The sequence below is a fragment of the Hippichthys cyanospilos genome, chromosome 1 (genome assembly GCF_059441005.1).
Source record: "Hippichthys cyanospilos isolate Australia breed blue-spotted pipefish chromosome 1, RoL_Hcya_1.0, whole genome shotgun sequence".
Classification (NCBI taxonomy): Eukaryota; Metazoa; Chordata; class Actinopteri; order Syngnathiformes; family Syngnathidae; genus Hippichthys; species Hippichthys cyanospilos.
In genome coordinates, this window is record NC_142369.1 from 15990143 (window position 1) to 16004762 (window position 14620).

Here is a 14620-nt window from a genome sequence, read left to right on the forward strand (position 1 = left end):
TGTGGAAAAAAAACCCATTTTGTTCCCAACCATCTCTCTTTTGAACAGTTTTTACTGACCTCTGATTTCAAAACTAGCTAAGTGTGTGACAAACAGATAGGCGCACAACCCCCTTTTTGAAATGAAAAGATAAACCCATTTTGGTCTCGCCTACCCTGTGTAAATTTCGAGTGTGCCCCGCACTGGAGTTGCACCGGGCATGAAAATAGAGTCCTATTTGTGCTCTATGACACCCAACGTTGTACACTGCATTTTGAATTTAGTCTGAGATGCACACCAGCGAACTTGCAGCGCTAATGTGAAGAATATGTGAAAAAAAATGTATGTATGTAAATGACACCGTAAAGTGAGAATACATGTTCTTCTACTGTCATGTCATGTACACCCTTTCCCACTCTCTGATCTAACTTACATAACAGGAATACAGCGGTAAGATTTGAGTTTGTGTCCAATGTAGCGCTTACATATGCCATCTACTACAAGTCAACTTTCATCGTCATCCTCATCATCATCTTCATCATCGTCATCCTCCTCCTCCTCCTCGTCGTCCTCGTGTGTTGGTCCTAACCGGATCAGCATTGAAGAACGCCGCGAGTGCACACACACATACGCACACAAACACGCTTCAGGCTGGGTGGATGCTGCTCAGGCACCATGGAGCAAAAAGCAGCCAAGGATGAAGACACGTCCAGGGGACAAGAGTCCTACCAGCGGCGGATGTGGAAGACTCTCCAGGAGAAAACCAAGCCGTGGCTCAGTCCCAAACTGGGCTCGGAGCGTCGCGCTAGCGGCGGAGCGGAGGGCACCAAGAAGGAGTCCGGGCTGTGGATGTTCAAGAGGAAAAAGAAACACTTGGATCGAGTGTTCTCGTCCTCGCAGCCCAATCTGCGCTGCTCCTCTCCGCCGCTGTCCCTCGGGACCGGGGACAAGCGCGGCGACGCAGCGGCGGCGGCCGGGACCAGCCGAGGAGCGGAGGGGCAGCATCTCGGGGCCGCTTCCGGGAGCACGGGGAGCAAGCCCGAGCTGACTGCCCACGGAAGCCCCAAGATTCACGTCTCGCAGCTCGTCGCGTCCCAGCAGAAGAGCTCCTCGCTGGGCTCGGCGTGTTTCGAGAAGCTGGTGGGGGACCCGGCCGTGGTCCTGCAGGAAAAGGAGCAGCAGAGGAAGAAGCCCAGTGATTCTGTGAGTAGGCTACAACTCCCGTGACTTATCCAACAACGTGTATATGACATTTCCACTATCATTCATATTGCATTTGACCTGAATATGTAATTACGAGGTTCATGATGTTTACGACGTCGATGCAAGGTACTCGCACAGTGCATGATTTTACACTGCTCATTTAGTATGGGCCGCATGACCGCAACGTCACTGGCACGTAATATTGTACAGTATATTCGCGACCCGAGTGTGCCTCACTAAGGAACGCCTCTACGTATCATGCGGTGTAGAATACTGGACGTGCTTGATGTACTGCGGATTGTATGGTGTTGGAGTAATTGAGGAGACCGCTGATACGGTAAAATTAAGATTAGGGTTTCAGGCAGAATTTAATAGAATCATTGAATACTGACATCTGCAAAGACAGAAAATTGTCTCGGATATTGAGATGTCCACGAACCAGTTTATGAAAGTGTTATCAGTTTTAAGCAACATTGTTGCTAAAGTCTTAATGTATACACTTTAACATGCATTCAACTTCGAGATTTCAATAGGGTTTCTGTAGGTTTCATCACAGTACGGTTTTCTTTTCAAATTAAGAGTGAATGAGTTGGAACATGCAAATGGAGCCACATTAAATATTAGATAATACATCATGAACTGAAAATATAATGGCTCTTGTGTTTATCTTTTGTAGCAATTTTCCTCACCAATCTATCAGGAAAACACTTAGAAAATGCCTCATTTATAAATAACAACACAAATTGATATTTGTTACAGCTTTACAAAATGAACCGATTCTTTAGTCAAAGACCCAATTAAAAAAAAATTATTGCGTTGTTTTTTTTTTGCCTGAACTGAGTAATATAACAGACTTCACTGGTAACGAGCAAGAACCAAGACATTTTGACTGTGCTACAAGGTTTTGTTTTAGCAAATGGCCTAGAGCCTCAGTAGCATGTGGAAGAAACAAGCAGCCACGACAGCCTGGCACCTCCTCGTGTTGATCACTAGCTTGGTCACACTTTGCTGTGGGGTGGCTTTCCACATTCTTGTGGTTTTTTTTGCACAGAAACAGTTAGCTGATCCCACAAGTGTTTAGGGTTTTTGAAGGCAGGCCAAATCTAGAGGTAGACTACAAACATCACTCTGCGGGAGGAAATGTTGTTGAATTGTTGAAGTCTTTTAGATTTCTGCGTTTAGTCCCGGACTGTGGAGCAATGGGCTCAACCACATTCACAGGGTGTCAGTATCTCTGCAGTGAAATGGCCTGCAATGATTACAAGGCCTGGTTTTCCGGTGCGAGAGATGCCAGCCCTCAGATTTGCAATAAAACACTGAGGTTTTGGCTCATTTTACATAGGGACAATGCACATAATCAGAGGTACAGATGGTGCGCCACTTGAAGCAAAATTTAAAACACTTTCCAATAAAACCAAGCAATAGTCTTAACAAAATAGTTTCCAAATGCTGTGTTTTATGTTTATGTTTAGCTAGATTGGGGAGAAAAGCTTAGCAAACAAAATCAAGTCTGTGTGATTATTATTCAACAGAACAAAGTGAATGGCTGCTTGCAAGTTTTTTTGTTGTTGTTTTAAGAAACAGCTTTCTTTATATGAGTAGAGTACTCTCTCTCCCCTAGGCAGTAAACATGCACATTTTAGATTGTTTTTTTTTATTGTTGGCAGTCTATAGCGCACCTTCTGTAGTGATATTGTCGAATCAGCAGCTCCAGAATTGTGTAGAAGGCTTGTCTTGGCGTAGGAAAATTGCTCATAACATGTATTTAAACATGTGTGGAAACATTAATCGTACATTTAATCCGAGACTTTTATCTCTTGAAAAATGTTAACAAAAACAATGTATCTTTCATATTTTTGCTGCGCACAATATACAACTGTTTTTCATTACAGAAAGGCCCTTTTAATTTCACCCGTTTTGACACTGGCCAAGTGTTCAGCACCATCCAGACAGCTGTCCAAAAGTGATTTAACAATTAAGTACACTTGCTCCTTCTTACTAGAGTTTGAGCTGCCATTAAATCTCCGAGCCGCATGCTCTCAACTGAAAAGGGCTTCACTGGCATTGATCTTGCAGCATCATTGCTGCACATGCCATTTCAGTTAAATAATACATCATACTCACACTGGCTTGTGTCTGTGTGTTTTATGACATTGCCTTAATATTGAAAGGGTTGGCAACCTCCACTGGTGAGTTTGTGGTCATCAGTCTCAACTAAAATGTTTGAGGGGGAACTTTTCACATTTTGCATTGCAGTTAGTAAACAGAACGGAAGAAATGAATGGATGCAGAGATATTGAATCCACTAAAATGGTGATATAAGATCATGACAGAAAATCGAGAAAATCCCTGTACTTTTGTAAAACACATTTTCTCAAATGTTAATTATTTAGACCACGTTTTACTATAAGGTTGCACACGTTTACATAGTTCAGCCTCTGAAATAATGATTACTAATGAACAGTTTGACTTATGGAACTTTTAACCTAACGACAATAAACGGATTAAACTGATTGTATTATGAACTATAAAGTATGAACTATGAATGAACTGAAACGAAAACTGCTCCTTTTCTCTCCCCCAAATAGACAAAATAATGCACGTGTGTGCATTGGCTTGCTAATCAACGAAAACATGCATCTTTAGCAGCGTTCAATATACTAATTTTTCCCCAGGGAAATGTATATTCTAATATCACACCGTTACAAAAGAACTTAGGGAAAATTGCCTCCCCTTGCTTGTTTATTATGCATGCACTGTATATCTGGACCTGCATTGAATGATTAATATGGATGCCGTGGAGTACAATGACACTAGGATTACACGTTAATGCCATGTGGGCTTAATGGTTGCAATATAAGTTCCCATGATGATAATGAGAGCTGCAAGACGTCATTTCATAAATTATGTATAAAAACTGTAGTAACAAGCACAGGTTATTTGGTGAGTGAAGATGAAGAAATGCCAAATTTTGCATGCCGCTTTATTCCTAATTTCACATGATTATTTTTTTAAGCATTTTTCATTTCCAGTGTGTGTTTGTGACTCATCCGAATGAAGAAGCAGATGATATCAGACTGAATTTACTTGTTCCCCTTTTCACCTTGTCCTACATCCAACACGACAAATGGTGTGAATGAGTGTGTGTGTGTACCCTTTCTCTTGCCTAACGATACCTAGGACGGAATGACCCTTTAACAGATAAGTGGGAGGCCAACGGATCAAATGGGAACAATTTTATTTAGCACCCTGTATGGAGCATTATTTGGAGTATGTATTTGTATTTACATTTTGACTGATCACATGAGTGGAAATGTTATATTGAATATTTCAATACCCAGATAAATCATTTTCAATATGACTTCCAAAGCAAAACAGTGGTATATTAAATAAATGGAAAAGAAAAAATGAGCTCCCAATGAATACCAAATTAGAACAAGCCGAGTAACATTTAACAAATGTAGGTCATAATGGAGTAAATAAAACTCAGCGTGTATTTTTTGCTGTGAGATGTGGCCTGTCTTTCAAGTCGTTACCTACTCAGATCAGATGGAACACTTTGAAATATTCAACATACTGTATGAAGCAGAGAAGTAGGTTTTTGTGTCAAGACATATTTTTTCCTCATCACCTCATGCTTTATGTTTTCACAAATGTTGAGACACTTGGCACTTGAGAATACAAGCAAATACAACTCTTTCTTTCCAAGATAACATCAATTTACTGATCCATTTATCATCTATCGACCGGCCGTAGATAAAATAATGCAGGCATATGTATGCCCATGCAATGTATCATTATGATATAAAACATACATGGATAGAATACATTGGACTACGTTTGTCCCACATGTATGGATGCTGTTTTGGCATGCGTTGCTTGTGAAGTGAGCAGTGTTGGTGTAAATCCTCAGCGCTTGTACATCTGCCAAGAGCTTGTGGCCTCCCTCTAGAAATGTCACAATGCCGGTTCTAGAATTAGGATTCTTTGCATCTTGCGAGACTAGCGCTTGTCACTGACACGCGTTTGATTGGCGCTGACCGCAGCGCTTGTCTGTGGCAAATTGATTTGGCCAAAGCAATCAAAAGAAATGTGTAACACCATTTGGATGTGGCAGCTTTTAGCGCTCACGCTGCGGTGAAGTGTCTTCCTCCCACACTTGAAGCAGGCATTTTCTTTTCACTGAAAATTAGTGAGAAACATGCAAAAATAGTCACAGTCGCTCAATCCGACTGTGAGCAACAATTACATTTAATTTTTAATGAACATTTCGGAATCAGTCGCATACTTTGCTAAGGTTAACTCCGTGTGGTCAATGGTCAGAGATAATCATGTTGATCATTTTTCAGTTTTAAACAACTCAATATTTTGTCTAAAATGTATCAAAATGAGAACATGTAAAAAATGAAGTTTGAACAGGTGATTTTTTAGATGCTTTTACCTTCTCATTGTGTGGATACCAAGAAATGTATTTTTTTACATTAAGGCTATCATTACACGTCGTTAAAACCACATTTTTCTTTTTCTGTGCAGCATGCAGCATGTAAACTACTTTGTCTCAGAGAGACCATACTTTGCAAGGCTATGCCAAATGAGCATGAGAGAGAGCAACAAATACAATTAGCCATTTGTTTCATTGCTCAAAGACATTGCCCTGATTTTGCTTTCAGCTTCTCAGGCACACTACATCCATAGAGATTGCTATGACATTCTGAGATGTACTAACCAGTGTATTAGTTCTAAATTCTTTTTATTTATTTATTTTGCCTAGCATTTCAGGTTGGTTACAGCATCTTTTAGCGTTCACAAGCATTCTAGGGTGGGAATGTATTTCTCTAGATTGAACTGGAAAGCTTCTATTTTCATTGAAAGGTCGAGTGACAATTTGGTGACGGAAAGTTGATCTGTATCATATGCCTGCTTAGAACATATTCCATTGAGGTGCAGGATAGACATACAATCTATCATAACATATTTATTCATATATATATATATATATATATATATATATATATATATATATATATATATATATATATATATATATATATATATATATATATATATATATATATATATATATATATATATATATGTCGCAGTGGATATCAAATGCTCTGAATCATTTCTCTATATTTAATTTAAATAAAGATTTTTTTTATAGATATTTTTGTGTGCAGCACAGCTACAGACGATGAGAAAACTGGAAATCCATCTCAAATTGCCACCTTTTCAGCACAGATTTGATTCTACCATTTTGAGACTCAAGTGCACACTTAAAAGGAAATGAAAAGAGCCACATTGATTTGTTGTGATAGAAGTCAGCTATGACCGCTCCCACAGTGTCGCAGCCCTCTCTATCGTGGATCCACTGGCCTGTACTTGCCTGTGAAATTTACAACCATTGATCTAACCTGTTTCTATGGACTTAGACTAGAGAGATTTTGTATTAAGTGCCATTTAAAAAAAAAAAAAACTTACATTCTAAATGACCAGAAGCTTGCTGTTAGATTAAAAAAAAAAAACTGGTTGTCTGACTGATTTGACTATTCTCCATCATTCAGTCCTGTCTTTTTTCATTCTGTAGACCTTGACCTCAGTTATTTTAAAAATTTATGACCACCTTGTCCACCAATTTACCTTGAGAGATACGTTTTGTTTTATTTTCTCCCTCATTTAACTCTTGTGATTCCATCATTACACTATCTGATAGAGACACCCATCAGTTTACATGAGCATCCTAGGAATAATATAAAATATATATCAGAAGATAAAGGGACTGACCTTTTGTTTGGCCTATGTCATTGTTGCCCAGTATCAGACAGCCTTCCTCAGAAAACGGTCCAATTTTCAATAATGTGAATGATTGCACACAAGAGTATTGCTGGATCTCTCTTATCACACAAATGTCAAACGGAGACAATATACCGTTAGAAAGGCTGGAACCCGAGGCAGACATGCCAGGCGGGGTAATGAGAGAACAGATAGAGATCAATGAGAGATGAGGAGAAGCTGCCCTCCTACAAGGATCGATCATTTCAGAACAAAACAGTGGCAGCAGTGGAAGGCGTTTGCCTTTGCCCAACAATTAGATATGAGAGGTTTGTTCAAGCAAAAGAAAACAGTGACATGTCACAGGGAGAACCCAGGATCATTCGAAGCTCAATATCCTCACAACCGAAGCACGCAAGAGTTGCGCCAAAATGACATTGATTGTCTGGAGAACCTTGCTCCAATTACTTTTCAAATGACCTTTTGCACGGGGTGATCGGAAAGTGCATGCATAGGTGTCAATAACAGGATAGCAGCTTGACATGTGGAAAGAAGCTGATCAAAGTTGGCTATTGAATAAATGATCTGACCAACCAGAGGATGGAAAATACTCATATATTTAGGGACAGCACACTGCCTTCTGAGCACAAATCTACCAAATGATTGGTTTTAAAGAAATAATCCTTGTGTGACTGTACTTTTTGTGTTGGCAAGCACAACTGAGTCTGAATGAAGGTCGATAATTCTTGTAGAGTTTACATCAGCAGAAGGCATTTTTTTTAAAAACATGTCTGTTAAAAATAAAGATACAGTATATTGTAAGTGCACTTTAACTTTCCAAACAAACTTGGATCAGTCTGAACTGCGCCCTCTGCTGGATGTTTCCTTGCAATCATTTGCACGAATGCTTCCAAGAGGTAATGAACGTTGCTTGATCGAATTCCACATTGATTTGCTTGGCCTCCGCCCTCAATACGATTGAAATTGAGCAGTGCAAGAGAGCTCTGCATGGAAGCTTTTACAGTTGTGAGGGGGCCAGATAAAAGGCAGAGCAGGTCCAAGCAGACAATATGGAGCTGGAGGCAAGTGACCAAGGGCTGCATGCTAATCATGTTGTCATTTGCAACTCAATGTGGGTTTTGCTTCCTGTGTGGTGAGTGGATATTGAATATTTGCAAATGAGGCTCTCAGCAGCATCCATGAAACAATAATAAAATGGACTCATGAAATCCACTGGGGAGGTGGTTTATTTGATTTACCTCTCATCCCACCTCATTATATTATAATTCCACAATTAATGTATGTGTGCTTTTTCTTTGCTGTTGGTAGGTTTACTTATTATACTAAACCCATCCATCCATTTTCAATTGCACTTGTCCGCAGGATTGTGGGTACAATGATGGCCATCCTTGCTGATTTAGAGGCAGGGTATGATTGCCAGCGAGATTATAATAATAATAATAATAATAATAATAATAATACTTCAAAGTAGACATACTCGGGGGATACTCAGGGGCAGTTACTCAGACAGGTAGACACGGAATACTCGGAACGAAGAAGCTGGCGAACTCGAAAGTATGGCAGTAACCCAACAACTAACAGGAACAAAACTGGAACTTCAATACCCTGGCCAATAATTAGGCAAACACAAAACAGCTGGATGGAATAAGAGGCAGGGGAAGCTGATTGGAGTACACATGGGGGTCGGGTAAACAGAGAGATGGACAAACTCATACCAACGAGAACACAGACAAGAAAGGCTGACACAAGGGGAACAGAAACATGAACAGAAACGAGAACCTGAAAACCCCCACAAAAACAGAAACCCGAAAACCCATTACACCAAAAACATAAAAAAACAAACCCCAACCAAACATGACAAGAATAGAGGCTAAATGGTGAAGCAGCATTCTGCTGATATGCTGCACACAAATGGATTGAGCTTCCAACAGAAGTGAAATCTGCCACAAGTGTTAATGCTTTCAAGTCCATGTTGAAAACTACACTTTTCTCTTTTCTCCCCTCTTGCCAAACATTAACTTTCAGCCATTTTTGGAAGTAAAAAGTGTACACTTTGTCTACACATACAAACTTATTTTGCTAGTTTCAGCTGTAGAAGGTTAATATCTTGTCCAGAATCAATTTGATAACTCAATTATTTTTCATCGACATTACCTTTATGAACAGATTTTGCCTCTTGCTTTCAACTGAAAATGATGTCACATGACCATAGCCAGAAAACAGGTGAGAGGTAATTGGTTGTTACCAGAGCTTTGAGCACATGCAATGTCATTTTCAGTTGACAGCCAGTGGAAAAATGTGTTCTTACAGGTATATAAAATATACATTTTTTTATTACCGCTGAAAATGGCTGAGTAATGTCAAGATCCAAGAGTTGTATTGTCATATGCATAGTAATACTGTACCACACAATAAAATTCTTATTCTGTTCATCATATTCCCCTAGCAGACTACACCTCATAATAGAGCAAATAATAAAGTAGGCAATAAAACAAAATAGAGCATTATGAACAGTAATAATGAACCACTAATAAATGAATAGACTTACATTCTGAGCATATTATGGAGTAAATGTATGGAGAAGAATTGCTACAAGGATTTTGGAAGCATTTTTAAAACTGCTCTCAAATGTCACATTATTGTTCCTATGTTCTGGATGTATTTAAGTGAGCTCCTTATATCTTTTATTTACTTTTAAATGTCTTTAACTCTTGTTTGTAAATTATCTGAAATTTACTGAAATATAATCACGTGAAGCTCCTTAAATCTCCTTCTGTATGAAATGCGCTATATTAATAAAGCTGCCTTGCTTTGCCTTTAGTTGCATACTTATGTATGTAATCGAGCTCAAGTCGGCAGTAGTTTGAAGTGAAACAGCAGCTAGCAGTAATGAATGAATTGCCATTTGATGTGCGTTATTTTATCTGATGTGGGTCAGTATGTAATGGTTGCAATTCTGTCACATTACAAGGGGACTGGTTTTCAAGCTCCATGCTTGCTGCTCTGTTTTTCCTGGAGTGTCCTCTCACAACAGGTGGCTGCTATTTCCAAGTCATCATTATCACTAGAGCTAGGCCAATAATCTATAAAAAGACTTAGAACATTTGGATATTCGCGTCTTTTTATTTAACTCATTTCATGTCACTCCGTGACTTCTCAGGTTGCCCTTGGCATTCTGCCATATTTTTCTTTTCTTGACTTCATTTCCCCTCCCCCTTATTATTTTTCGTCCCAAGGGCACATAGTAGACATATGGAGCGATATATATTTGTGACTCGACAAATTCTACACAAGGGGAAGAGCGTTATTCCCGTCGGCCGCGTGATGCTTGTCAACTACAAACGTGATGATTTGCCAGGCTGACGTGAGTGAGCGTGTCCCGCGCATGACTTCTGGTGACCTCCATTGAGCCTGTGACTTTAGGAAAAGATTTCTGCTCCCGTTATTTTGCATGTCATCTTGCTATCTGGCTGTAAAGATACACGGAGTCGCTATTACTCGTCTCTGTGTGAATATGCTTGGTCGGCCTGAGCGAATTTCCCTTTAATATCTGTGACATCCATGGATTCAATGGTGAGTTTGCCTGCTTCTCATTTTCTTTTAAATGAAAATTGTTTTGAAAACGTAACTCATAATGTTACATATTCATATATTATTATGTTTTATCATTTATATTAATTCCATTTACAATCATTTCCGTCCTACTCATCACCCTCAGTTTTTTCTCCTTTATGTTCTTTGAAAAGCGGCACAGAAAACGTCGCTTTAGTTGACAGACCCTTGAGATTTTGTTTTTATTTTTGTGGATAATGACAATGGGAAGTTGTCAGGAACCAATTAGTTTCACCGCGGTTATTTTAGAATCCTGTAGCTGTGTGAGTGTTGACGTGGGTGCAACTACAGTACAATGAAAAATGATGACTCATGGGGTTTGTTACTACAAACACTCAGCTTCCAAGTCTGGAGTGTGGGATGATGATATGACACATTGTCTCTGTGGAGAGGGTTTTCCTTTGAAAAGTTGGAGTTTTCATCTACCGCAAGAATTAACCACCTGTGCTCATGTCTATTGCAACATTTTTGCCATAAATGTCAATTTATATTTTAAAGCTCTTAAACTGAAATTACTCTTGTAGCTCTTGTAGCCCGCTCCAAACGAAATAGGTAAAAATGAAAAAGTTCAGGTTGTGTGTGTGTGTGTTTGTCGTGAGAGGGGTGGGAATCAATAAATCACGAGTAAATTGGGAGCTTCACCTTTCGTGTCCAATTAAATGCAACTGAAACAACAGAGCAATAAAAAAGAGGTGGTAACCACAAGGCCACCTTTCACTAATATTCTCTCATTATCTTTCCATTTTTCTCACATTTATCTTTCAACTGCTCAATTAGGGTTGAGAGCACGTCTAAGAATGCTGAGAAGATTGACAAGAAGTTTGAAGTACATAATGCATCGCCACAGTCAAGTAGTCGATAGAATTCCAAGTAGCAAGTGATGGACAAGCAGAAATGAGAGTTAAAAAAGATGTAGAGATTGACCAAGAAGGAAACACACCGCTGTCATAAATCGACATATAAATTGGATAAAAAACAATGATGGTCATGCCTTGTCTGGCCCGGCTCCCAGTGCACGTCAGCTTCTTGCATTGGCAGCCACTTGGGTTACTTTCTTCTTAATTAAACACTGAACGGTTGAATATCTTTCTTCTTTCTCTGCACTTCCTAACCTTCCATCACTCAGTTTTCCCTGACTCACATTAGAATTTTCACCATGTATTTTTCACAATATATACATGTATACCATATATAATCCGGCTACATGCATGAATTACAGTGGTCTTCATGGCCAAATATGTGTCCGGCAAAACTGTCTACAGAAAACAATAAAGACAGTGCCAGGGCCCAGCAGATGACAGCGACACTTGTGACCTGGGTTATAGAGTAGTGGAAGTTGCGCTTCCTACTTTTCTCACACTGTCCTAATAGCTGCAAGATGGTCTCTCTCCTATCTATACCAGCCGTTGTCTCCACAGTATCAAATCAGATTACTCTGGAGAAAATGTGAAAAGTCTCCAGAGGCATTGTGGCTGAAAATATAGTCCTGCCCGTCTCAGCATCTCACAGACTGGCTGTCAATTCTTTTTTTGACTTACAGACCCCAGCTAGGACGAGGAAACCCAAAACGACACACCGAAGAAACACCTTCCTTCCTTATAGATTAGTCTGTATTGAATCTGGCACGACAAGCTGAAAAGCTGACAAATTGACGTATGAACACCATTTCTCTTCCTAAAAAATGAACGTAACACAAGGGGTTAGGAGGAATGTTTTGACTGTTTAATTTGAGGTGAATTTCTTTGTTATTTGAATTTCTCCATTGGTTTGAATAGTTTTGCTTCATTTGGGAACATCCTGTGGGAAAAAGTAAGAAATCTGGCTTTCTGGATCAGGTTTTGAAATGTGTAGAACAGCACAACATTAAAGTGGTTTAAATAGATTAGGAAATCACATTCACACATTTATCAAACATCGGTGGAGTTTTGATGCAGCTCTTGTATTGGATCTCATTTGATTGTTGTTGTGCTTGTTGCATTGCCACTGGTATCGGAAATTTAAATGAGAAATACATGCAGTTGTATCGTTTATTTAGATTTACCCAGTTGTCATGCTCCTTTTGTGGCACAGAGCTAAAAGCCTTCAGAAACGCTAAACAGTAAAATGGGGAGATTGGGGTTTCATGTAAAAAAAAAAAAAAAACAGCTGGAAAACTAGAGGAAAATTGGATGAGACGAGACCGGTAGTTGTAATTTTTTTTCTTAGCCAAACTTTAGTATAAAGTTGGTCCATTTATCACTGCATAAATTACATGTACTCCCCATGGGTGCCTTACAGTTCTTTGATTGATTATTGATTGCAAGTCTACAATAAATTATGTAAGGTATTTCATTATCGGCTATGGAAAAGAATAGATCTGAAAGAGTAGATGTCCAGGTTCACCCTGTCTCTTTAGGTCCATCACATTTATCCATCTATCTTATTTCCCTTTAATGATGCCCTGCTTTCTCTCGCACTGATAATTCCTGCATCTTCCTACAATCCGCTCCAGTGATAATGCTGCACTAGAAAAATGAGGGCGGAAGAAAAGCTCGCAAAGCCTGTATGGGCTCTGCTTTCATATTGTGAATGTTATATGTTCATAGATTCTATGTTAAGCTGTGCATGCAAACGTGTGCACATAGCACGTGTGTTCTCTGTGATGTGTAAAAAGTCACAAGCAAGTAGATGCAGTTGCAGTGTCTTATTCGAGGTTGAAAGAATTCCAGTTTCAGCTACTCACTGGCATATTGTTAAAGTAAAAAAAAACCAAAAAAAACATTTAATTATACGACTAGTATTAGCTAAATCCATCAACACTTATCAGCCTGATTGGCATGACAATCAATAAAACTGCAGCGTTGCATATTTTCCTAACACATTCTGGCACAACAAGCCGAGTAGCAGAAGACCACAACAGTTGGAAATGAATATCCAAACATGTTTTGAGCAAACTACTGCATATTTAATGGCCAATGTGACAAATCTGCAGGTCTGGATGGAGCTAATTTTTCTATTATTCTATTATTGTACTGACTGCACTACACCCCACAGCCAAACATAGAGAATTACCATGACAGGTTATACATTCACTTTCATGATCATCTTTTAAATCATTGATTTAAACTTAGTTACAGACAGGCTTTTCTGTGATTTCATCTCCCGCATTTTCCACTTTTACATTTGTCCTTCACCATTGTTGTTTACACTAGCAGCCACTAAATGGCTGTGTGACTTGCATTCAGATACACTGTAAATGCAGAATTTGAATGGTGGTATGTAGCTCTTTTTTTTATGCTATCACCACAAAGTGTACCATTATCATTACTGCTATTATTATGTTCTTTTGTATTATTTTATATGGCTGAATGATAGTGTTAATTGATTTTAAAAATACAATGAGGAAAGGTGGGATAAAATACACTTCTTTTTGCGCATAAAAAACATATCAGAAGTGCTTTGCTCAGCTTCAGTATTTCTTCGTCATTGATTGTTGTTGTTATTGTATTATGATAGTGTTGTCCTTTTAATAGATTTTCTTTTCTTATCACATTGAAAATGAACCATCCATCCATTCAATTATTTATCCATTCAAATAATGAAATTTAGTCACACATATGAAAGAGCCAAAGTTTTGCCGAACCCCGGTCAATATGGATCGGCTGGCAACAGGCTGTATCCGGCGTCCCGCCCAAAGTGAGCTGGGATAGAGTCCAGCTCTCAAGTGGCATAGAAAATGGAAGCAGAACAACAATGATGAATGTTTTCCTCCTGGCAGGCTGCCCCCTGTCAACTTATAATAAGTCAGATTTGTGTGCGGAAAGTGAGCATCTCTACATTTGTGACTGACGAGGAGAAAGCCAGAGAGACTGAGCAAGAGAGAGGGAGAGAGACCGAGTGCCTGTGGAGCTATCAAGAACGTCACATCTGGTTGGCTTGTGCTGTGCGACGGAGCAAACGTGTTGTATTGTAAAGGCATTAGCGGGAATAATATACTATTCCTTGTGTCTGGATGTTAACGTTTCCTCTCTCAACTGTGGGACAAAACCACACG

The 14620-nt window shown here is 39.2% G+C and overlaps 1 protein-coding gene across 8 annotated transcripts in view; it reads left to right on the forward strand.

The window, feature by feature from the left end:
• The first annotated feature begins 529 nt into the window (after positions 1 to 529).
• LOC148429437 (multiple C2 and transmembrane domain-containing protein 1-like) overlaps positions 530 to 14620 on the forward strand; it is a 104857-nt gene continuing 90766 nt past the window's right edge. For 4 of the 8 annotated variants that reach the window (XM_088417652.1, XM_088417661.1, XM_088417677.1 and 1 more), the window contains exon 1: positions 530 to 1182. In XM_088417652.1, the coding sequence (XP_088273778.1) occupies positions 655 to 1182 (528 nt within the window). In that variant the 5' untranslated portion in view covers positions 530 to 654. Of the gene's footprint in view, positions 1183 to 14434 lie in introns of those variants that run through there. The other 4 variants (XM_088417699.1, XM_088417707.1, XM_088417669.1 and 1 more) reach the window with 3 other exon arrangements.